We start from the raw sequence: 24,131 nt of genomic DNA on the forward strand, positions 1-24,131 counted from the left end.
AGCTAAGGTTCAGTTTGGTTCAAGATATGTGATTTACCATTGAGCATAGCTTTAAATCAAATATAATGATAACTAACCCCAATTAATCTGTTCTAGTCCAGGACCATCATTCTTTGTCTGTATGAGGAAATTCGTCATGATTTCAGAGGGACTCCTCCTTCCATGACGTTGCACCAATCGTAGAGCGGGATGCTGCTAAGCACTGCCTTTTTTTCTGTTGCTCCTTGAAATCAACCTTCTTGCTTTATCAGTGGGCAAGAAACCGGTTCATCAGTCATACGAGCTGGACACAGCTAGCTATACGACGGAATCAAATGTTACATGAGTGACAGCTAGCTAACGCGTTAGCGATGATCGTGGTTTTATTGTTTGCCCTGTCAACCGTTATTTTTAGCCAGCTAACGTTAACTTTTGTATATTCTGTCAATCATTGAGATCAACCCAAATGGCAGAGAACTGGCAGGACGCGACCAGTCAACAGGTCAAGTTGATAGCAGGTCGCCTGAATGAGCTTCTTTCCACTGGCCTAGACCTCTTGCACTCAGAACTCGGGTTGGATTTTGGAGTGAAGCCCGAGATTCCGCCATGGTTGATCTTCTTAGCAGCGTGCATTGGGCTCGTGCTAATGGTGGCTATGTGGGCCTCCGCATGTCGCGGGCTCTTAAAGAAGCGACCGACCATAATTGAAGTTGAGACCGTTGAAAGCACTAAACTAGCTCCTATCAAGGTGGCAAAAGCAGAGGAACCGAAAAAAAAGAAAAGAAAACCTACAGAAAAGGTAACGTTTTCAATGTTGGCTTACCAGCTAATTTTGACAGCTCTGTCACAGTGGCTAGCTAGTAGTAGCCGACATTCGCATGACTAGGCTAGCTAGATTAAACTGTCACATGAGCCAAACTAATATTTGTTTTTAAATTCAGCCTTGTCTTCTCCTTTGCCCCACAGAAATCACAGCCAAATGGTAGTGTAGTTGCTGAGCTACAAGAGGAAGTCAGAGCGACTGAAGAAGACAACCTGCCAGTAGTGCCACATCATTCTCCTCAAATCAAGACAGAAAAGGCTTCTGAGGTAGGCCTAATGTTGCTTGTAGAGGCAGATGCTTGTATGCTATCCTGGGAGACTAGTGAAAGAGTTTAATCTGTTGTATACAAAACAAAGTCCATTGTATGTAAAATAATTTCAGATCTGCTTGGTTATAGTTAACTACATAATATCCCAATTTCTGCACTAAACATGCCTTGAAGATGAGAACCGGCCTTATGGCGTTTGTAGTGGAGTTTTACTAGTGATGATGTGGCTTTTAGACTAGAGGCCTGCCTCCCTTAGGACGCTTACTGTCCTGTGACGTGCCGTGTCTGGTTGCCAGATTTTAATTTGCAGATGTAGCAAATCCTAAAGGATGGGACCGATGGCTTCCTTACTTAGCTAGTGTCAAGTGTGGACGTGTATGTGATTTCATTTGTTTATTTTGACCTAGCTTGACCGTGTTAACTTGATTGAGTGACTTTAATAACATGGGGTTTCAGTTCTAATGGTGCAGGGGGTGATGCATCTGTATGTTACCACTTTCCCTTTCTTTGCCTTGTAGCATTAATCCACCATACATGTTGAATTCTATATGTTTAGGTAAAGAAGACTAAGAAGAAGCCTAAACAGGCAGTAAAGGAGGCTAAGACGGCTTCTTCTCATGGCAAGGAATCAGAGGAAGGTATGTCATAAAGCACCACCACTAATATCACCAACTGTTTCAATCATTTGTGCCTAGCAAAATGCAGTTGGGACTTACATTTACAGATAATTATTACATCCTTGCAGAGAAATGTAAATTATTTTTATTTGTTAGACAAAATCAATCAATCATGCATTCATAGACTATCTGACCAGGATAATTTTTTTGGGGTGGGGAGCACTGCTCTAGGATCTGCGTTCTCCCTTTCCAAACTTACCTTAACATTAGCATTATTCCACAAGACGGATGGATCAGCTCCTAGAGAGATCACCTATGGTTACAAATATCGAGGCGGCTTATTATAATGCTTACCCTATAATGCACTAAATTCAGATTGTGCACATGTTACACCATGAAATGTATAGAAAAATGTATCGGTAGCTTACAAATAGCTAAATAAAACTAAATTGCATTAACATGAAATTGATTTCCATATCATTAAAATATATACAGTTGAAGTCGGAAGTTTACATACACCTATGCCAAATTCATTTAAACTCCGTTTAAACTCCTGACATTTAATCCAAGTAAAAATGTCCTGTTTTAGGTCAGTTAGGATCACCACTTTTATTTTAAGAATGTGAAATGTCAGAATAATAGTAGTGATTTATTTCAGCTTTTATTTATTTCATCACATTCCCAGTGGGTCAGAAGTTTACATACACTCAATTAGTATTTGGTAGCATTGCCTTTAAATTGTTTAACTTGGGTCAAACATTTTGGGTGGCCTTCCACAAGCTTCCCACAATAAGTTGGGTGAATTTTGGCCCATTCCTTCTGACAGAGCTGGTGTAACTGAGTCATGTTTGTAGACCTTGCTCGCTCACGCTTTTTCAGTTCTGCCCACAAATCGATAGGATTGAGGTCGGCTTTTTGATGGCACTCCAATACCTTGACTTTCTTGTCCTTAAGCCATTTTGCCACAACTTTGGAAGCATGCTTGGGGTCATTGTCCATTTGGAAGACCCATTTGTGACCAAGCTTTAACTTCCTGACTGATGTCTTGAGATATTGCTTCAATATATCCACATCATTTTCTTTCCTCATGATGCCATCTATTTTGTGAAGTGCACCAGTCCCTCCTGCAGCAAAGCACCCCCACATCATGATGCTGCCACCCCTGTGCATCATGTTTGGGATGGTGTTCTTTGGCTTGCAAGCCTCCCCCTTTTTCCTCCAAACATAATGAAGGTCATTATGACCAAACAGTTCTATTTTTCTTTCATCAGACAAGAGGACATTGCTCCAAAAAGTATGATCTTTGTCCCTATGTGCAGTTGTAAACCGTATTCTGGCTTTTTTATGGCGGTTTTGGAGCAGTGGCTTCTTCCTTGCTGAGCGGCCTTTCAGGTTATCTCGATATAGGACTCGTTTTACTGTGAATATAGATACTTTGTACCTGTTTCCTCCAGCATCTTCACAGGGTCCTTTGCTGCTGTTCTGGGATTGATTTGCACTTTTCGCGTCAAAGTACATTCATCTCTAGGAGACAGAACAGTGGTCTGAGGCAGTCGTTAAATAACGAGCATTTTCAAGAGCAACTTTAGATATGATGGTTTTGGGAAACAGCTTGGAGATGTAACGGTGTTCCTAAGAAGCTTCTAACGATGAACATAGTCTTGAGATGCTTTTGGGAAACCGGACCCAGAGCCTTGACATTCTAACAGTGGATTTGAACATGAGATGTAGGCCTATTTAACTTGCCCCATGTCTCTATCAGTATCAGGCACCTGGGAGACCAAGATCAGTAACAAGGAGAAGCGTGAGCAGCGCCGTAAAGACAAGACCACTGGTGACGGGTCAGGGAGCCCTGGAGGAGTGGATCCTCTGCATAGTACTCCTCCCACAGAGTCAACCAAGGCCAGCCCTAAAGCTGCAGCCCCTGGGTCTTGCTCTGAGAAGAAAGAAAAGAAGAAAGGTAAAGCTAGCTAGGTCTATTACCTTATGGTATACCTCTGCTGGCAAAAGGCTGCAGCTGAGCAAGCCTGAGCTTGGTTAAAGACTCACACACTTACACAAACCTTCTGTAAACAGCAGTGGTGTAAAAATACTTTAAAGTACTATACTTAAGTAGTTTTTTGGGGTATCTGTACTTTACGTTACTATTTATATTTTTGACTACTTTTACTTCACTACATTCCTTAAGAAAATATTGTAAAAACTCCTTACATTTTCCTTGACACCCAAAAGTGCTCGTTACATTTTGAATGCTTAGCAGGATGGGAAAATTGTCAAATTCACTCACTTATCAACCGAACATCCCTGGTCATCCCTACTGCTTCTGATCTGGCGGACACACTAAACACATGCTTTGTTTGTAAATTATATCTGAGTGTTGGAGTGTTCCTGGTTTTCTGTAAATGAAAAAAAACTAGAAAATGGTGCCATCTGGTTTGCGTAATATAAGGAATTTATACTTTTTATTTTTGATACTTAAGTATATTTTAAACCAAATACTTTTAGACATTTACTCAAGTAGAATTTTACTGGGTGACTTTTACTTGAGTAATTTTTTTTTTTTAAGGTTCTTTACTTTTACTGAAGTATGACAGTTGACCAGGTGGACAGCTAAGGTACTTTTTCCACCACTAGTAAACAGACTAATTTGGCATCCAGGGAGACTGCTACTCTCTGTCTTCTCCTGTTATTAAGTTCTGCTGGTTCCCTGTTGGTCAGACCTGCTATAAGTACAGACCCTGGAGGACTCTGAGCCCAGAGAGAGAGGTGCTGCTTGTCAACTGCTCTGTTTAGCCTAGAATCCAAACTGACATGCGTTTTACCACTGAAACAATAGAAACTGAGCATATCGGTTTGGATTCCAGCCTACTGCTCTTTTTGTGTTGACCTGCTATCCCTTTGCAAATAGGAAATATAAATGTATATGGAAATATAGCTACAGCCTTGTTATTTCCACAGGAGAATCCTCCAAAACCAAAGCTGAGAAAGCAGATGCTGCTGTTGCCGAAGTCAGACCTCAAGGTAAAAATATACATATCCATTAAAATTGGCATCTGATTAAGGGTTAGGAGAGAGGTTCATGAAAGGGTGAAATCAAATCATATCCCATTTTAAGAAAACAAATTAGCTACATGCTCTTACTTGTACAGTACTTGGTTGGAGTCCTTTTCTTTGGCACACTATTTAAAGTGGTGCCAATGTGTGGATGTTCTTGAAGGTTGTTAAATGTGTGTGTTGGTGTCAGCTATCAGCAGTGAGGAGGCTCCGGTAGTGACTGGAGAACGGCCTGACCTGGCTGTGACAGCCCAAGAGGCCCCAGCCCTTACCATTGTTCCTGATGAGGGGCACTGGACCACTTCTGAGAGCAACCAAGACACCGCTGTCTGGGGGCAGGAGACTGAAGGTAATGATAGTAGTAATATTTCCCTGGAATATACACTGCATATATACAGTGGCCAAAAGTTTTGAGAATGACACAAATATTAATTTCCACAAGGTTTGCTGCTTCAGTGTCTTTAGATGTTAGATGTTACTATGGAATACTGAAGTATAATTACAAGCATTTCATAAGTGTCAGGCTTTTATTGATAATTACATGAAGTTGATGCAAAGAGTCAATATTTGCAGTGTTGACCCTTCTTTTTCAAGACCTCTGCAATCTGCCCTGGCAAGCTGTCAATTAACTTCTGGGCCACATCCTGACTGATGGCAGCCCATTCTTGCATAATCAATGCTTGGAGTTTGTCAGAATTTGTGGGGTTTTGTTTGTCCACCCACCTCTTGAGGATTGACCAAGTTCTCAATGGGATTAAGGTCTGGGAAGTTTCCTGGCCATGGACCCAAAATATCGATGTTTTGTTCCCCGAGCCACTTAGTTATCACTTTTACCTTATAGCAAGGTTCTCCATCATGCTGGAAAAGGCATTGTTCTTCACCAAACTGTTCCTGGATAGTTGGGAGAAGTTGCTCTCGGAGGATGTGTTGGTACCATTCTTTAGTCATGGCTGTGTTCTTAGGCAAAATTGTGAGTGAGCCCACTCCCTTGGCTGAGAAGCAACCCCACACATGAATGGTCTCAGGATGCTTTACTGTCGGCATGACACAGGACTGATGGTAGCGCTCACCTTGTCTTCTCCGGACAAGCTTTTTTCCGGATGCCCCAAACAATCAAAGGGGATTCATCAGAGAAAATGACTTTACCCCAGTCCTCAGCAGTCCAATCCCTGTACCTTTTGCAGAACATCAGTCTGTCCCTGATGTTTTTCCTGGAGAGAAGTGGCTTATTTGCTGCCCTTGACACCAGGCCATCCTCCAAAAGTCTTCGCCTCACTGTGCGTGCAGATGCACTCACCTGCCTGCTGCCATTCCTGAGCAAGCTCTACTGGTGGTGCCCCGCTCCTGCAGCTGAATCAACTTTAGGAGACGTCCTGGCGCTTGCTGGACATTCTTGGGCGCCCTGAAGCCTTCACAACAATTGAACCGCTCTCCTTGAAGTTCTTGATCTTTAAAATGGTTAATTTAGGTACAATCTTATTGGCAGCAATATCCTTGCCTGTGAAGCCCTTTTTTTGCAAAGCAATGAAGATGGCATGTGTTTCCTTGCAGGTGAACATGGTTGACAGAGGAAGAATAATGATTCCAAGCACCACCCTCCTTTTGAAGCTTCCAGTCTGTTATTCAAACTCAATCTGCATGACAGAGTGATCTCCAGCCTTGTCCTCGTCAACACTCACACCTGTGTTAACGAGAGAATCACTGAGATGTCAGCTGGTCCTTTTGTGGCAGGGCTGAAATGCAGTGGAAATGTTTTTGGGGGATTCAGTTATATTTGCATGGCAAAGAGGGACTTTGCAATTCATCTGATCACTCTTCATAACATTCTGGACTATATGCAAATTGCCATCATACAAACTGAGGCAGCAGACTTTGAAAATTCATATTTGTGTCATTCTCAACTTTTGGCCACGACTGTACATATAATCAAATCAAACTTTATTTGTCATATGCAGGGGATACAGAAAAGTATACTCAGTATAATTACATTTTTACTGGCAGGAGTTTTTTCACTGAGGTTTTATATTGTAATGTTGTGTTAGGAGGATGAACTGTCAATTTTGCGGGGATAACATCAGGTAATGGACTGACTGTTCTTTGTATACTCCTGGTGTAGGATCACCTTTTGGCCTCTAGATGGCATGGTTTACAGTACAGACAAGTATACTGCCCTAAAGGCAAAATGCACAAACTATGAATTTGGTCAAAATATTTGATCTGTTGTAATGGCCAGGTATATTATCTGATTTAATGTGGTATTTAGCTTTCTGACACAAGAACAATCCAGTTAAACCCAATATATCATGGAGTGACAGATTTTGCAGTAAAAAAATTAAAATAATTAGTTACTGTGTTTTGTCTTTGTAGGGCAGTATAGATATTTAATCAGATTGTATAATATGGAAAAAATGAACTATTAAAGGATTAAAAAAAAATCATATGTCAATATTAGTTTGAGTGTATTGGTGATGGTCTGCCATTAAGCCAAGTCGTTGTGTGCTCTGTCTAAAAACAATTATCATGTGCTTTCACCCATGGAATTAGCTGTTAGGGGTTCAAAGGTTAGGGGGGTGGGATGACCTGAAATATTCTGCTTTCACAAAATGTTATGCTGTTTTCAAATGAAACACAATACCTTGCTCTTGTTAAAGCTTTTAGACGTGATTTGTTTTTAGAACCCCAGCTGCTGTGTCCCAGCCAGCCTAAGCCCCAAGTGGAAGACGAGTCGTCTGGTCTGAGTAAGTAAAACAAACCTTTACACTGGCAATAAAAGTCATAGAGCAGGGATTAGATAACCAATTACGTGCCACGCCCTGTTCTATCTTGATCACAAAATGAGTAGCTATACGGGTTGCAAGGTGGTCTGTAGATCAGTGATTCTGCACAGTCCAACTGCATTGTAGTCAGGAGACTGCTGTAGGAGTGAAATTCATCATCTCTGTCTTTACCATGTGTTGTAAAGGTGTGTATTTGTGATGTGTTTTAACTAGAGCTTTCCTTTTGGATGTGTTTTCAGATGGTGAAGGGTCTGCTGATGCAGCGGACGGGGGCTCTGCCTGGAATAACCCAGGGGAGGGGTGGGGGAACTATGGGGAACTCCCTGCTCCAGTAGGGGCTGCCCTCGAGGAGCCCCTGCCAGAGACAGTCAAGGTAGTCTTTTTAGGTGCCCCTCACAAGAGGTTTCTAACATCAAGGGCCTGTTCCTGGTTAAATAAATAACATGCTTTATATTTAAATACTCTAAATATAATCTGGGGAAGTTGAGGAGAGAAAGAAACCATCTCCAGAGATTTTCCTGGTTAAACAGGACATTTCATCATGGAGAGAGATGTCAGGGATTTTATTTAAATGTTGCATTTAAAAACCTCTAATGCCTCCTTACCTATTACCTTACCTCCTTATGCATATGTGAGGATAGACTGACTGGTAGTGTGCACTACATTCTTGAAATGGAACTAGTTTGACTGCAGTGCAACAGTTGCTTGTAAAGAGACCATGCTCTAACCTCTACAAGGTTCTGCACGGAGTAATATTAGTGATTTGGGGATTTTCATTTTAAAAGCCTCTGACGAACAAAACTGCACATTTGAATATCAGGAGCCTTCTCATGTATAAACAATATCTGCTGCTTACTGTACGAGCTCCCCTTATTATTTTGACTTTTTAAGCTCAAGTTGGGGAAAGGTTGTCAGGTTAAGTTGATTTAGGTTGAGCAGTCTAGATCTGTCAAATATTTGATTTAGTTTTGTACTTTGAATGTTGTTTCACAGCAGGTATCTGATGAAGAGAGAGAAACTGCTGAGCCTGCCGCTGATGGAACTGGTAAATCTAAGAAGAAGAAGAAGAAGAAGAAGAAGCCAGCTGAAGATGCTGTAGTTACTGGCCAGGTAACACCGTAGACTAACCACTTACTGGAATTCCTCCTTAACAACATTACAATGTTACTATAGTGATTAGTCTTATTACACAGGAATAGAGCAACTTAATTTAAACTGTTACCATCACTCATTAGAACTATATTGCTGAGTCCCTCATTGGGTCATTGCTACCTGTGACCTTCCTGATTGGTTCATATTTGGTCTGTCTGTTATTGACAGGAGTCAGAGGAGCCAAGTAAAAAGGTTGTTACTGAGGCCAAGGTGAAGAAGCAGCCAATCCAGGAGCCTGCTGCTCCTACTGTCCAGGCTGTCAACGCTGCTGCTGTGAAGGTTGGTGACACTGTTCTATTGACCTCAATGTCTGGGTCTCAAATGGCACCCTATTCCCTAAGAGTGTACTACTTTTGACTAGGGCTCGTAAGGACAATAAAGGAAATAGGGTGCCATTTGGGGCACTATTTCTATCTGTTTAGGGGATGCCTGTTGGCCCAAGAGCACCCCCAGAGGCAGAAGTTCTTTATAGCCTCTTTAATCCCTAGGTTTCTTCTTCCTGCAGGCAAGAGTGGAGCAACCAGTGGTGGTTCAGAACACAGCCCCCATCACACAAGTGCCACCCCAACCCGCAGAGACAAAGCCTACTGCCAAGCAGAACAGTTTACCTGCTCCAACACATAGTAAGTGTATCAGAACTAAATGTGGATCACACTGGAGTCTGGTCTAGTGGTAGTGCTGCAGACCCTGGACTACGTATCTCCGCCAGCAGCTGGGGTCCGATCCCTGCGTACACCTTACTTCACTTTATACTTTCCTCTATTCTGTATCCCCACTCATTCCTTACTATACTATGATCACAATATTAATATTAAAGAAGGAATAGCCTACCCTTGCCCTCAAACCATTCAGATCTAGACATAATAGTGGGCTGCTTGGTGGTGTTTCTGGGCAGGGCTGCCATGTTGTGTGATTGACTGGGCCACCAAGCTGCCTGCTCACCTTCCTCCTCCTTACCAGATGTCGTCCCCTAGTTGTGGCAACATGTAGCTATTAATTTCTGGAGGCGTAGGAAGCAGCTAGGCCAGGTTATTACTACCAGATGTCCCTCTCTCCATTAAGTTTGATTGGCTATCCCAGCTCTGAACTAGCGCAGCTCTGAACTAGCGCATCAGCCCTTCTTTTTAATGTATCAATCATACGGTTGTAAAATTTCGGTAAGTTTCCCAAAATTCTCAGGATTTCCTGAAATCCTATTTAGAAGATTCCTGGAATTAATTTTGGATTAAGAAGGAAGTCCGAGAATCGTCCAACGAGGGGAAGTTACAGAAATGTTGCAACCCTAAAAACACAAGGCTGTATACAGGCAGGGCTGTTCTCTCAGCCTCCACTCAAACTTCTCTACAGCTGCACTGTTTCTCAATCCACTCCCGCAGGACTACACCTCCACGGGGTTGCACCTTTTTGTTCCACTCCAGTTAATATCCAAGCTAGAGGTTGACTAATTAATCGGGATGGCCGATTTAATTAGGGCTGATTTTTCAAGTTTTCATAACAATCGGTAATCTGCATTTTTTTGGGCACCGATTATGGCCGATTACATTGCGCTCCACGAGGAGACTGCGTGGCAGGCTGACTACTTGTTACGCGAGTGCAGCAAGGAGCCAAGGTAAGTTGCTAGCTAGCATTAAACTTATCTTATAAAAAAACTATCAATCTTAACATAATCACTAGTTGGCTACACATGGTTGATATTACTAGTTTATCTAGCTTGTCGTGCGTTGCGTATAATCGATGCGGTGCCTGTTAATTTATCATCGAACAGCCTACTTCGCCAAACGGGTGGTGATTTAACAATCGCATTTGTGAAAAAAGTACCTAACCATAAACATCAATGCCTTTCTTTAAAATCAATACACAAGTATATAGTTAATATTGCCTGATAACATGAATTTCTTTTAACTTGGGAAATAGTCACTTTTCTTGCGTTCTGTGCAAGCAGCGTCGGGGTATATGCAGCAGTTTGGGCTGCCTGGCTCGTTGCGAACTGTGTGAAAACACTTTCTTCCTAACAAAGACCGTAATTAATTTTCCAGAATTGTTCATAATTATGACATAACATTGAAGGTTGTGCAATGTAACAGCAATATTTAGACTTAGGGATGCCACCCGTTAGATAAAATACGGAACGGTTCCGTATTTCACTGAAAGAATAAAAGTTTTGTTTTCTAAATGATAGTTTCCGGATTTGAACATATTAATCACTTAAGGCTCGTATTTCTGTGTATTATTATATTCTAATTAAGTCTATGATTTGATAGAGCAGTCTGACTGAGCGGTGGTAGGCAGCAGCAGGCTCGTAAGCATTCATTCAAACAGCACTTTCCTGCATTTGTCAGCAGCTCTTCGCTGTGCTTCAAGCATTGCACTGTTTATGACTTCAAGCCTATCAACTCCCAAGATTAGGCTGGCAATACTATAGTGCCTATAAGAACATCCAATAGTCAAAGGTATATGAAATACAAATGGTATAGAGAGAAATATACCTATAATTCCTATAATAACTACAACCTAAAACTTCTTACCTGCGAATATTGAAGACTCATGTTAAAAGGAACCACCAGCTTTCATATGTTCTCATGTTCTGAGCAACGTACTTAAATGTTAGCTTTTTTACATGGCACATATTGCACTTTTACTTTCTTCTCCAACACTTTTGCATTATTTAAACCAAATTGAACATGTTTCATTATTTGAGACTAAATTGATTTTGATGTATTATATTAAGTTAAAATAAGTTTTCATTCAGTATTGTTGTAATTGTCATTATTATATTTATTTATTTATATTAAATTAAATAAATAAACAAATTAAAATCGACCGATTAATCGGTATCGGCTTTTTTTGGTCATCCAATAATCGGTATCTGCTTTAAAAAAATCATAATCGGTCGACCTCTAATCCAAGCCCTTGATTGGATGATTTAGGTGGTAGTACTGGGCTAGAACAAAAATGTTCACTCCCTGGTGATCCTTCTGGAATGGATTCTACACACTTCCTTGTTCTAAAGTCTTATTTGTTTCTGTTTTTTATTTTTTACAACCTGTATCTTGTCTTAAGTCTTACAATATGGGACTCCTATCTCCCTGTGCGTTTTCCCCCATAGAAAAACCTGAAGAGAGCCAGCCTTCCAAACCAGTGATGAAGAAGAAGCGGGCAAGAAGAGAAACATGAATTGGAGTCATGAACATGAAGTGTAATGCAAAATACTTTGGATAAAACAACAGCTGTTCATCCTGTTTGTGCAACATTTAAATCCTTGCCCTTTTAAATTTTTTAAAAAAAAACGGCCATCTTCATGTCCAAAATGCAGCCTGGTCAAGCAGACTGGATCTAGATTAACTGTAAAGCTAAATTCTGCGATTCTGATCAATATCGTAGTGTGGGCACACATGAAAACTGTTTTCCAATTCCAATGAATCTTTCGAACGATCATGTTTGAATAGACATCTAGAAAATGACTAATAAATCCTGATTTAATAGTGATTGGGATGTTGTGGCTTTGAGATTAATATTATAGAGGAAGGGTCAGCTGAGTCACGTTAACATTACAGGCCTTTATTCTGCAGTCTTTGTTTGCTGTTTATATCGTTAACCATATTGGTGCAGTGACTCATACTCAAAAGGTCAAGTCCAACACTATAGGGTTGTGTTCAATAGGACACATGGTAGCAAACCGCTTTGAAAGGGATAAACTAAATAAGCGATTGCTATCTGACAAGTTCAGGTAGTCCTCCCCGTTTCAGTCCATGTCGTAGTGTTTGGTGCCTAATGAACACGACCCAAGAGAATCATGTTTAGCATTTGGATGCAGGTGGTGTTAGTGGTATCTCTGCTGTACATGGAAAAGAGACATACTTTCAGTTACTTGCTGTTATTTTGACCATCAGTGTTGTGCTCAGATGTGTAGTTGCTTCTACCATTGATGGCTGTGTTGTCCTGTCCACCCGTGGTTGATGATTCAAAAGTCCTATACCTTTTGTAACCTCTTTGTAATAAAAACGCTTCAAGCCATATGTAAAAATAATACAAAATAAAGGCCCTTTTCTATTTTATGATTTGTCTATTTCTATTGTTTTCCCATTAATCAGTTAACTCTATTTTTCAGGGGGGGGGGGGGGGGCTACTGACTGTGTAGTGTTTAGTCCTGCTGTAGACAGGATGGTTTCAAACTGCTTTAATCAATGATGTACTTGTAATGATTCAGTAATCAGGAATACAATTTGATGCCTTAATTGGTTGGGTAATGTAGGCATGTGCTCTACCAACAGTTTTAATGTATTGTGTTCTATGTTGGACCATGTTTATTCTGCACCCTGAATCTTTCTCCACTTGTCTTTCTTCCTCTGGAAATGTGAATTGCTTCCATTTCTCCTGATTGGGGACAGTAATGTCTGTTGAATTATTTAAATTGTTTGATACTTGTCCTTTACCTCTGTCTTTATTGTCAGAATGTTCCAAATGCAATAGACTCAAATATGCCCTTTTATGTTCATTTCTACCATAAAGATCATAAACATAGGCATTATTGTGAAGTGTGAATATTCTTATTCAACATATCCCAATAAACATAGCAGGCAGCTACAGTGTAACTATTTAAATTTCCCGGCTTTGGTGAGGGATGATGGGAACATTATTCTCGAAACAACTAGTTACATCACCGGCTCTTGATCCTATCCAGCTCAGGTCACATGCTCCAATGTTTGCTACTTGCCTGAGTTGATCACTAGAGCCGGCGTGAGGCTGTTATCGCTAATTGCCGGAGAAGAAATTCACGTCGATCTATTTTGATTGTTTATCATTAACAGTTAGATATAGATATCTGTGAAGTGCCTCCTCATCCTTGGATTGTAAAATATGATTTCCCCGTGGGACCGATGGCATTCCACCAGATGCTGCCTGTGCTGTCATGTCCGTACGGGCACGGTTATCCTGGGGGTTTGGTATATGGTGAGCATTCAGTCGCTATTATTCACATAACACTTTTTAGATTGGCTCAACAACCAACAAAAACGGTATGTTGTTATTTGTAGGACATTTTCCCATGTTAATTGTATCCAGCAGAAAGTAGTCTCATTGTGATTGACTGCAAGTGATATTTATTTAATGTATTGTTTTGTTAATTATGGACGAACAAGTTATTCCGCTAAGGAGTCCAAGAAGGGGTTAACGTAACCTAACACCAGTGGGGAAAAAACGTTCATGAATTGTTCAGTACACTCAGCCCTTCAGGACAGGTCTTGTGTAAGGTAGAAGCCTTTAGGCTATGGCAATTAATTTTCCATTGTGCACATAGGGCCTAGGCCTATGTAGAATTAATAAAAAAGTTAACGCACCATTACTATCCTTGTGGAGTCTTTCCATCATGTTGACATTACATTGAATGTCAGCCTACATTGCTGAGTTAGAGGTGGTTCACTCAAATTATAAAATGACTGTTTCCTTACCTGGAACACAGCCAAATAGTTCCTAAGTAAGGAATCCTATAAAGTCATTTGGGTGAGCAAGTTATCCCTTTATAATAAAGGCTGAGCTATTATTATGCATCTGTATCCTCCTGTCAGTCTGACTGGTCCTTATGTCTTTGTGTTTAGCTGATTAATGCCATCAAATGCTTGAGCCTTTCCTTCATGTTGTTGAACCTTTCCCTAACTTTGATCTATTCATGTGTATCCTATTCCTATCTTGTTTGTCAGTCTAAATGTCCATATGGTCCTAATGTCCTTTAGCTGATCAATGCGGTGGTGTTGCTCATCCTCGTCACGGCCCTGGGTGATCCTGACCAGTACCATCTGACCAGCGCTGAGCTGGCTAACGACTTAGATGACATGGATGACGCCAGTAAGTAGCCTACAGCTTTATGCTGGGATAGATGTGTGTGACGTTGCAAAAGCCAGCCCACGCCGCCTCAGTAGCCTGACGGGCCAGTGTGTTTGTGCTCTAGCCAACTCCTCAGTCTGTTGTATGTGATGACAACGATGGAAACTACTATTGCGTTACATATCAATGCCAAAACGACTGGTTTTATAAATCACTATATCACTGAAAGCAGCCAATAGTCAGTATTTCTCTCGCTTCACAATAAAGCAGATCAAATCTCTCAGTCCGTGGGCATGCATGTCTAATGTTCAGTTCTGTTGGGTATTTTCACAAACTTGCTAAATCAGCTAGGTCTTGCCCAGGTTGGAAGTGAACTGTAGCGGCATATGCTGGCCAAATTAACATGTCTGCCACCAGCTGTCTGTACAGTAGTGTCTGATTGAAACTGACTGAGTTGACCCAGTTCCGGTCAGATTAAGCGGTCCTGTGATCTCTTTTGCCATTGGTCCAACTGGCCCTGCATTAGGCAGGCCATAGAAATATAATTACTAGAACGGCCATCCCTGTTGAAATCAATGTGCCATGATAGGTGGACCTGCACATTTCTACGAGGCAGGCAGTGATTCAGTTCAGGCTAGTTACAGAACTAAAGCAGACTGGCTTTTGTTCTGTTCTGTCGGAGCAGACTACTGTGTTCTGTCGGAGCAGACTACTGTGTTCTGTCGGAGCAGACTACTGTGTTCTGTCGGAGCAGACTACTGTGTTCTGTCGGAGCAGACTACTGTGTTCTGTCGGAGCAGACTACTGTGTTCTGTCGGAGCAGACTACTGTGTTCTCTGGGCTGTGCACAGATGGACAGGATTACTGTGACGCTGACAGTCGGTGACATAGTATTTCTGTTTTCTGTGAAATCCCCTCAGTGTCATAGTATCAAGATCAGGTTACATCTACACAGAGCAAGTTGGGTCATGTTCACATCAGTGTCAAACTAGGAATGAGCTGAGTTTATTATAAGCTTATAAATTACTGTGAGATGAATTCAATCACCACCCAAGGACAAAACACCAAGTGATTTTTTTTCATCATTTACTACAGTAATTAATTTATTAGAATGCAGACCTTGTATACAGTATGATTTCCCTTCTATTCCAGACATGTGTATTGCTTCAGCGATCTCGTTGCTGATGATCCTAATTTCTGGGATGGCGACCTACGGTGCGTATAAGGTAAGCAAACGTCACGTCAATAGCGTTCTGCTGTTGCTTGTACTGGTATACTATGTCTGCTCTCATAAGAATGAATACAGATGAAGACACTAAGAGGATCGTCCAAATATAGTTTAAACGTTATTGTCCAAATGTAGTTTAAAAAACAACTTTCAAATCAAGATTTACAGACATGGTCTTGAATGGCTGCGTCCCACTGGAGTAAGTTCACCAAACCTCCCACTAGAAACACATTGATTTACGTTTAATGCATCGGTCAGAACGTTTTGTTTGAATCTTTGTTTTTTCAGATAGATATATTAGCCTTTCTTGCAGCTGCAGCTCTTCAGATGCTATTCTCTCGTGGCTAACATGAAACTGTTTTTCCTGTTTCAGCAACATGCTGCTTGGATCATCCCATTCTTCTGCTACCAAGTCTTTGACTGTGCACTGAACACCCTGGTGGCTGTTAGTATTGTGGTCTACCCCAACACCATACAAGATTACCTCCAACAGCTGGTAAGAAGGACTCCGAAGTCAAACTCTTATTCTAATAAAGTGCCTGAAATGACACTCTATTGCATGTATAATGCACTAGATAGTGCACCATATAAGGAATTGGGTGCCATTTTGGATGTAGCCACCACATTCTTTACCCCCAATCTCACTGCAGCTGATTTAGTCTGTCTGTCTGGTGTCACCCTCACAGCCTGAGAACTTCCCCTACAAAGAGGACATCATGGCCATGAGCAACGTGTGCTTGGTCTTCATCGTGCTCCTCTTTATCGGATGCATTCTCACCTTCAAGGTAACTGCTACTGAACTGACACACACAAATATCCCTACCACAGATTCCTAACACATTGTATCATTTGTGTTACTTACTGTATAAGTGACTAAACAGTGCTTATGCTGTGTGAGAGAGGAAAATGGTGCTCATCTGGAGGAGTTATTCAGGTAATTTTTATGGCAGAAACCCTTGCGGACGGACAGAGGATTCTGCAGCAGTTCAAACGCCTGGCAGGAGCCGTTTCACAAGGCTGCTGTTTTCATAACACTATAATGGGAGCCATTGAGGCAGTGCCCTCGTCAGTGTTGCTCTTGGCCCATGCAGGTTAGAGAGCTTTCACATTAGCTCTGACAGACTGTCAGATGATGCCAACTGCCAACGTCCCACCACACTATACAACTCTGTTTTATGGCATTGTAAAAGCCCCTCTAAAAGGCCTGCTAGTTCTATTAGGCTGCTGCTACAGAGCTCCTGTGTCGTACAAAGACCATCCAGATGGAGGGAAACAGATTGAAAGAGGATGTGGTTTATTTTGATAAACTTCAGTAAGGCTCTGTGTCACCATGTAAAACTGTGGAGATGCCTTACTAAGAGCATCTTAATGCAAACATGCTATAATAATGAGGATGACCACACGTTTCTATTACTTCTGGTCCAATCCAAAAGTAAGGGTTGATACCGAGCTCAGCTGTCAGTGAGTGATAATTGTTCTGTATAGATGCTGCTACCTCTACCAGTAGTGACATCCACAGAGGATTGACGATTGTATGTGAGTTTAGCACGTTGAGTATTGTCTTTTGGAATCTCTTACAGAATGTCTATAGACAGTATGTACCATATGGAGGTCTACAGTTTTTACTGCATATTGTTGAAGAGCCCGTGAAATTGACAGAGGTGTCAATTCATTGAAGTTGCGTGTGCAGTGGGATAAACAGTGCGTTCGGAAAGTATTCAGACCCCTTCACTTTTTCCACTTTTTATTCTAAAATTGATTTAATAAAACATTTTCTTAAGCAATCTACACACAATACCCGATAATGGCAAAGCGAAAACAGGTTTTTATAAATGTTTGCACATAAAAAAACAAATACCTTATTTACATAAGTATTCAGACCCTTTGCCATGAGACTCGAAATTGAGCTCAGGTGCATCCTGTTTCCATTGATCATCCTTGAGGTGTTTTTACTATTTGATTGGAGTCCCCCTGTTGTAAATTCAATTGATTGGACATGATTTGGAAAGGCACACACCTGTCTATAAAAGGTCCCACAGTTGACAGAGCATGTCAGAGCACAAACCAAGCCGTGAGGTTGAAGTAATTGCCCGTAGAGCTCCGAGACAGGATTGTGTCAAGGCACCGATCTGGGGAAGGGTTCCAAACATTTCTGTAGTATTGAAGGTTCCCAAGAACCCAGTGGCCTCCACTATTCTCAATTGGAAGAAGTTTGGAACACGTAGACATTTCCTAGAGCTGGCCGCCTGGCCAAACTGAGCAATCGGGGGAGAAGGGCCTTGGTCAGGGAGTTGCCCAAGAACCCGATGGTCACTTTGACAGAGCTCCAGAGTTCCTCTGTGGAGATGGGAGAACCTTCCAGAAGGAGAACCATCTCTGCAGCACTCCACCAATCAGGCCTTTATGGTAGAGTGGCTAGACGGAAACCACTCCTCAGTAAAAGGCACATGACAGCACACTTGGAGTTTGCCAAAAGGCACATAATGAACTCTCAGACCATGAGAAACAAGATTATCAGGTCTGATGAAACCAGGGTTGAACTCTTTGGCCTGAATGCCAAGCGTCACGTCTGGAGGAAACCTGGCACCATCCCTACGGTGAAGCATGGAGGTGGCAGCATCATGCTGTGGGGATGTTTTTCGGCGGCAGGGACTGGGAGACTAGTCAGGATCGAGGAAAAGATGAATGGAGCAATGTACAGAGATCCTTGATGAAAACCTGCTCCAGAGCGCTCAGGACCTCAGACTGGGGTGAAGGTTCACCTCCCAACAGGACAATGACACTAAGCACACAGCCAAGACAACGCGGGAATGGCTTTGGGACAAGTCTGAATGTCCTTGAGTGGCCCAGCCAGAGCCCGGACTTGAACCCGACCTGAAAATAGCTGTGCAACGACGCTCCCCATCCAACTTGACAGAGCTTGAGAGGATCTGCAGAGAAGAATGGGAGAAACTCCCCAATTGTAGATGTGCCAAGCTTGTAGCGTCATACCCAGGAAGACTCGAGGCTTTAATCGCTGCCAAAGGTGCTTCAACAAAGTACTGAGTAATGGGTCTGAAAACATATGTAAATGTTATATATAAATGTGCAAATTCTAAAAACCACATTTTTGCTCTGTCATTATGGGGTATTGTGTGTAGATTGGGGGGGGGGGGGGGTTAATCAATTTTAGAATAAGGCTGTAACATAACAAAATGTGGACCAAGTCAATGGGTCTGAATACTTTCCGAATGCACTGTGTATATATAAAGCTGAGCTCAGTCCTAGTCTGTTTTATAGGAGCCGACTGCTTTACCAGATGGTGTTGTTTGGCTGGACAGAGCAGAACCCCAGAAAGCTACCTGAGCTTGTTTTTGTGCCACTCTCCTGAATGAGCTCTACTATACTATACTATACCTTTCTGCAATGGACTGGACATTGAGTCTTGTAATTTTGTGAATGAATGAAACCCCTCTGCATTGGGCTGGAGATTGAATCTTAACGCTTTCTGAATTAATTATACAGTACCCCTTTGGATTAAGATTCATATTTAGCCTTTGACATATACTGTACCTTAACTTCATCAACAGCTGACATGTCTTTGATAATGGTTTTCCCTTTGCAGGCGTACCTGATAGCGTGTGTGTGGAACTGCTACCGGTATGTGCGTGCAAGAAGCACCACAGAAGTCCTGATATACGTCACTACTAATGACACCACGGTAAGTCACAGGATACAAGCATCTGTTTCAATTGCTGTACAGTACATAAATGACAATTCCTACATTATGACATGGTGGGTTCATTTTTTTTCTTCTAAAAGTCTGCTGTAGTTACTACAGGGTAATACAATGTAGTATATTTCCTCTGTTCAGTTAGTTGGGTTTGAAAGAAACCACCTCTGTGAATGCTAACCACCTTTTTGACAGTTATATTTTTCCACAAATATCGACACTGCATTTACTCCTACAATAATATGTTGTAATTTCCAACTCAAACAGCAGCTGAAAAAATATACTGTTTCCGTTATTCACTCTAACCCTTTGCTTGCGAAGTTGAAAACAATCTCGATGTTTACCAGTGCTGTACTATCATAATATATCTCTTTGTATTCATATGATATATCTCATCTATTCTATAATTACCCATCCTTCCCTTCCTCATAAACTCCCTCTGCTTTGTGCTTTTCATTCTGGAGAAATCTTAAGATAAATATTTTTTTTGTGATAGATTTATCTCGGTGTGACGCTATTGTGTGTTTACAAAGAAAGCATAGAAACCTCACATCCAATGGAAAAAAGATTCACTTATTCCAGGTCACAGATCAGGTTCATATTATGCGTAGGTTAGGTTCCCCTCAAGACGGTGAGGGAGAGCGCATTCCAACAGTAAAGCCATCATGTCAGAGTAGGAAGGAAGTATAAAGTTGTGGTAAGTTGGGCTGTAGTAAGGGGCTTTGCGTGGATGAGGCTCCAGTCCACACTGGCAAACTCATTAATATGGCTACAGTACATTGGCCACCTACTCAATGAAAAGATCTGTGTCTCTCTCCATCTCTATCTATCTCTATCTATCTATCTATCTCTCTATCAATCATAGCCAAAGCTTAGCCACCTGGTCGCTTATCCTCTGCTTCCGCTGCAGATATTACAACGCGTTATCCACTGTTGAACCAGGGGAGGGGAAAAATACAGCCTGAAAACATGGCAAGGATCTGGTTTAGCGATCAGACCATTGCAGCACTGCTCATCCAGCTAGCCTGGGGGAAGAGGACTACTGTGTGATGTCACAATGCAGGTGTAGGAGAGGAGAGTGAGGAGTTGTCAGAACAGTGTTTGTACTTCTACGATGAGAGTCAGGACTTTTTGTTCTACCAGTAGAATGTGTCACTATATAATGTTGTAATTTACAAGTTTGATATCTAAAAGGGATGACGTAGGCTTATGTAAATTAGATTTTTATTTGTCCCCAGAATTTAAACCTTAAATTCCAAGCCACTACGAATGGTTCATGATGCTCATGGTTTGTTTTGAACATGGAGACCACGGGTCGGCTATAGGTGGCCCGCAAGTTTTTACTGTTTCAGCTTAAAATGGACATATGTGATACGATCTCTTTTTGGGCTTAGTTGTGGTCAATTTGCAGTGTATAAATCATTTTTATGTACCGGCCCCCAGACCATCCCCTCCGACCAAAAATCGGAATCTAGTTTTTGTACCATGTTGTGTTGCTACCGTGTTGTTGTCATGTTGTGTTGCTACCATGCTGTGTTGCCATGTTGTGTTGTTGTCTTAGGTCTCTATTTATGTAGTGGTGTCTCTTGTCATGATGTGTGTTTTGTTCTAAATTATTATGTTTTTATCCCAACCCCCGTCCCCGCAGGAGGCCTTTTGCCTCTTGGTAGGCCGTCATTGTAAATAAGAATTTGTTCTTAATTGACTTGCCTATTTAAAGAAAAAATTATTGTGCTAGAAAAACAACATACTGCCTGCCATGCATTCCGTAGGTCTAGGCTTTTCAATTAAGGCTTCCAGTGGGCAAGTGGTCAGAAAATATTCTGGTAGTCCACCAGTCTATGGGAGTGTTCTGATTCTCTACTTCTCTCCTGAAGTGTGCACTCCCTCACTCCCCTCCTGAACTTAAATGCTGTGGATTGAGGGATTTAGAGGGAGTTTCCTACACCAGTCCATTCCTTTTAAATCTATAGTGGGGATTGACCGAGTGCACGCTTCATGTATAAAGGTAGACTGCAGCCATCTGTGTATTATTGACAGGTTATTATAATCAGGGATACTGCATTGCCTTCCGACAGGTGGCGTCACTCCTACACGACACTAAGCCCTCCATCAGAGCAGATGGAGTCGCGCTATCTGACGTAAGACAATAATGGGGATAGCCTACTGTAGATGTGATGTCTTCCACATTAGGAAAGTCGGTATGTCTGGACTGAGCGGAGCCACCGAGTGGGCGGTTTTCCACACACACATTGCTTTTTAGTCCAGGACTGGACCTAATCTGTGTCCGGGAAACCACCCCATAAACTATAGCTTCAGGACATCAAGCACAATGTGTAGTGTTAAATCACTGGTCTGAGATCAGAAAGGTCCACCATGACATGGACTCCAGTCTGGGCTGTAATGCCATTATGCCCCTAACTAGTGCCTTACTGTTGTGTGTGAGGATGACAATGGCATACTCTAACCATATTTTACAGTATCCTCTGCCGGTGTTGTCCATCGAAAATGCATTGAATCATAGATGTTGCCTACAGTATGTCTCTGTGTCAGTAGGAAAACCAGGATGGGTTACATATATCTGAGCCACACACACCACACCACACACACACACACCACACCACACTCACACTCACACTCTTACACTTACTTCACATGATAGTATTTGGTGTGTTTCCCAGAGAGATAGTGTAGTAGTCTGAAGAGAGAACATCTGAGACTGAGTTCTACTTTACCTCATCAAAGACATAGAGGAACTGGCTGACTGAACTTGACTCATGTCAGTCAGATAGGATGTGAATGTGGTCTGCAGTGGACTTTACTTGCTGCCTGAGAACCACAGTCACAGCCTGGAATCCAAACTGTTTCACTTCACTGATTTCAGTCTGGATCTGCTCCAATAGATTTGGACCACATTCATTCATGACCCTCTCTATAGATTTGGCCTCTCAATAAACTTGTACCCTATTCATTCATGGTCTCCCTTTCTCCCTCTTCGTCTTCTCTCATTTCTCTCTGTTCTCCCATCCAGACTATTATATAATCATTACAGATCTGTTTTGAAATCCTCTGTCATCCTCTCTATATATGACCATCGTGTCACTTCTGGGAACTCACACTATTTTCACTTTATCCTCGAGTATATTTGACCAACTGCTGTTAGACCGATATGCAGCCTACTATATTACTGCTTGTAGTCTTTGCCAGTGATGAAAACCAATATATTCTAACCATGTCAAACAGTTAAATAGCACTTTGTGTTCTGTTGTCAGTCACACGTTAGAAGACTGGTCTTGATCACCCTTTATTCTGTATTCCCAGGTACTGTTACCCCCATACGATGACACCATGGCTATTCCATCCAAGAACGCTCCTCCCCCCTACGGGGCACCCTACATAGCATGAAGAACCTGGGCCGCTGTTCTGCTGACCGACTGGAGCCCCTTGTTACTACAGCAACCTGACATTCCAACCAGACCTGGGTCAACAAATATTATTTGTTTTCTTTTCAATACACTATGCTTTTTCTAGTTGGCATTTGATAACTGTCACACTGGGTGTGTGGTGTTAGCAGTATTTGAATGAAGTTTAAAAATATATATACTTTGACCCAGGCCCCAATACTACTGATTCTTTCCAAAACATTTAACCAACACACATTTACTTACTTACCTGTTACTGTGGTACTGTTTAACGTGATACTGTTTAACATTATACTGTTTATTTGGAGTTATTTATTTTCACTGATCTACAGTTGAAACATCGAGCAGGAAAGTGATATGCAACAGAGTTAAAATATGAGAGCGCTAGTAGTGAGTGTAATAGCAGATGTATTTTTCTTGTTTGTACTAAGCTGTGCTTCTACATGTTCTCTACTGTCAGTCCTAGTCCAAAGGCCACCCACCAGAAACGTGTTTCCATGGTCTATGAAGCAAGTACTTGTGAGAGACCTACACAAATCAAATCAGGCACTGCAACCCCCCCCCCCCCCCCCAAATTGTTTTTATTCTTGCCCATGATTTAGTCTGGTCCCAGATCTGTGTGTGTGTTGTCATGTATGGCATGACGATTACAGTCAGAGGAGTTGGCTAAAGCACACACAGATCTGAAAACAGGCAAATGAGGATTGTATCCTCGACTCATGATCACTGTTCGTTGTTGGATTGCCTTTACAAACAACTTCCTTTCTGATAGGGTGCACTGACAGAATGTATGAAGTGTTGCTATGCACGGAAGGATTCCAAAGATTTAAAGCACCTGCCTGTAATCTAACTGACATGATCGAAGAGCAGAAGTCATATCACCAAGTTACTCGTACGTTATTGTTTAGTGTGTGTAGAAAACTGTCATTATCCTGAATTATTACAACAGGACAGTGTTGAGTTGACCTTTATTTTAAAGGTTGAGTTTTAGGACTTGTACATTTGATCTTATGTCTGTGTTGATTCCAATAAAGGAAAAAGTGGTGGTCCTGTTTTTTCAATTAAGCCACTGTAAGTAGATCGGTCTGCTCTGCCGGATGCAGTTATTGGCAAGCTGTTCCCCAAACAGGGGATGTCCTCTGAGGACTCAGTCACATTTAACCGTCTGCTGCTGCAGCATAGAAAGACACTGAAGTTATATTTATTTGTCCATTAAAAACACATTTCATTGACGGACAGATCTTGTGTTTTTATTTTGGATTCATAAGTGTCATGCTGT

General features: G+C 41.7%; 2 protein-coding genes across 3 annotated transcripts; both read left to right on the plus strand.

Moving 5' to 3' along the window:
- The first annotated feature begins 231 nt into the window (after positions 1-231).
- LOC106605532 (protein LYRIC) lies at positions 232-12,725 on the plus strand. Of its 2 annotated transcripts, none has more exons than XM_014201296.3 (12): positions 232-778; positions 946-1,068; positions 1,627-1,708; positions 3,450-3,647; positions 4,646-4,708; positions 4,932-5,090; positions 7,417-7,479; positions 7,758-7,891; positions 8,512-8,628; positions 8,839-8,949; positions 9,176-9,293; positions 11,777-12,725. In XM_014201296.3, the coding sequence occupies exons 1-12, from the start codon at positions 446-448 to the stop codon at positions 11,842-11,844; spliced, it is 1,569 nt and encodes a 522-aa protein (XP_014056771.2). In that variant the 5' UTR covers positions 232-445; the 3' UTR covers positions 11,845-12,725. The 2 variants fall into 2 exon arrangements, with proteins under 2 accessions (XP_014056771.2, XP_014056772.2); XM_014201297.3 differs by having other exon boundaries at positions 8,515-8,628.
- Positions 12,726-13,185: 460 nt separating this feature from the next.
- LOC106605533 (lysosomal-associated transmembrane protein 4B) lies at positions 13,186-24,084 on the plus strand. The gene is made up of 7 exons (XM_014201298.3): positions 13,186-13,620; positions 14,400-14,511; positions 15,643-15,716; positions 16,092-16,214; positions 16,405-16,503; positions 19,323-19,418; positions 22,752-24,084. The coding sequence occupies exons 1-7, from the start codon at positions 13,528-13,530 to the stop codon at positions 22,833-22,835; spliced, it is 681 nt and encodes a 226-aa protein (XP_014056773.1). The 5' UTR covers positions 13,186-13,527; the 3' UTR covers positions 22,836-24,084.
- The last annotated feature ends 47 nt before the right edge of the window (positions 24,085-24,131 follow it).

The sequence above is a fragment of the Salmo salar genome, chromosome 05 (assembly GCF_965601325.2).
Source record: "Salmo salar chromosome 05, fSalSal1, whole genome shotgun sequence".
Taxonomy (NCBI): Eukaryota; Metazoa; Chordata; class Actinopteri; order Salmoniformes; family Salmonidae; genus Salmo; species Salmo salar.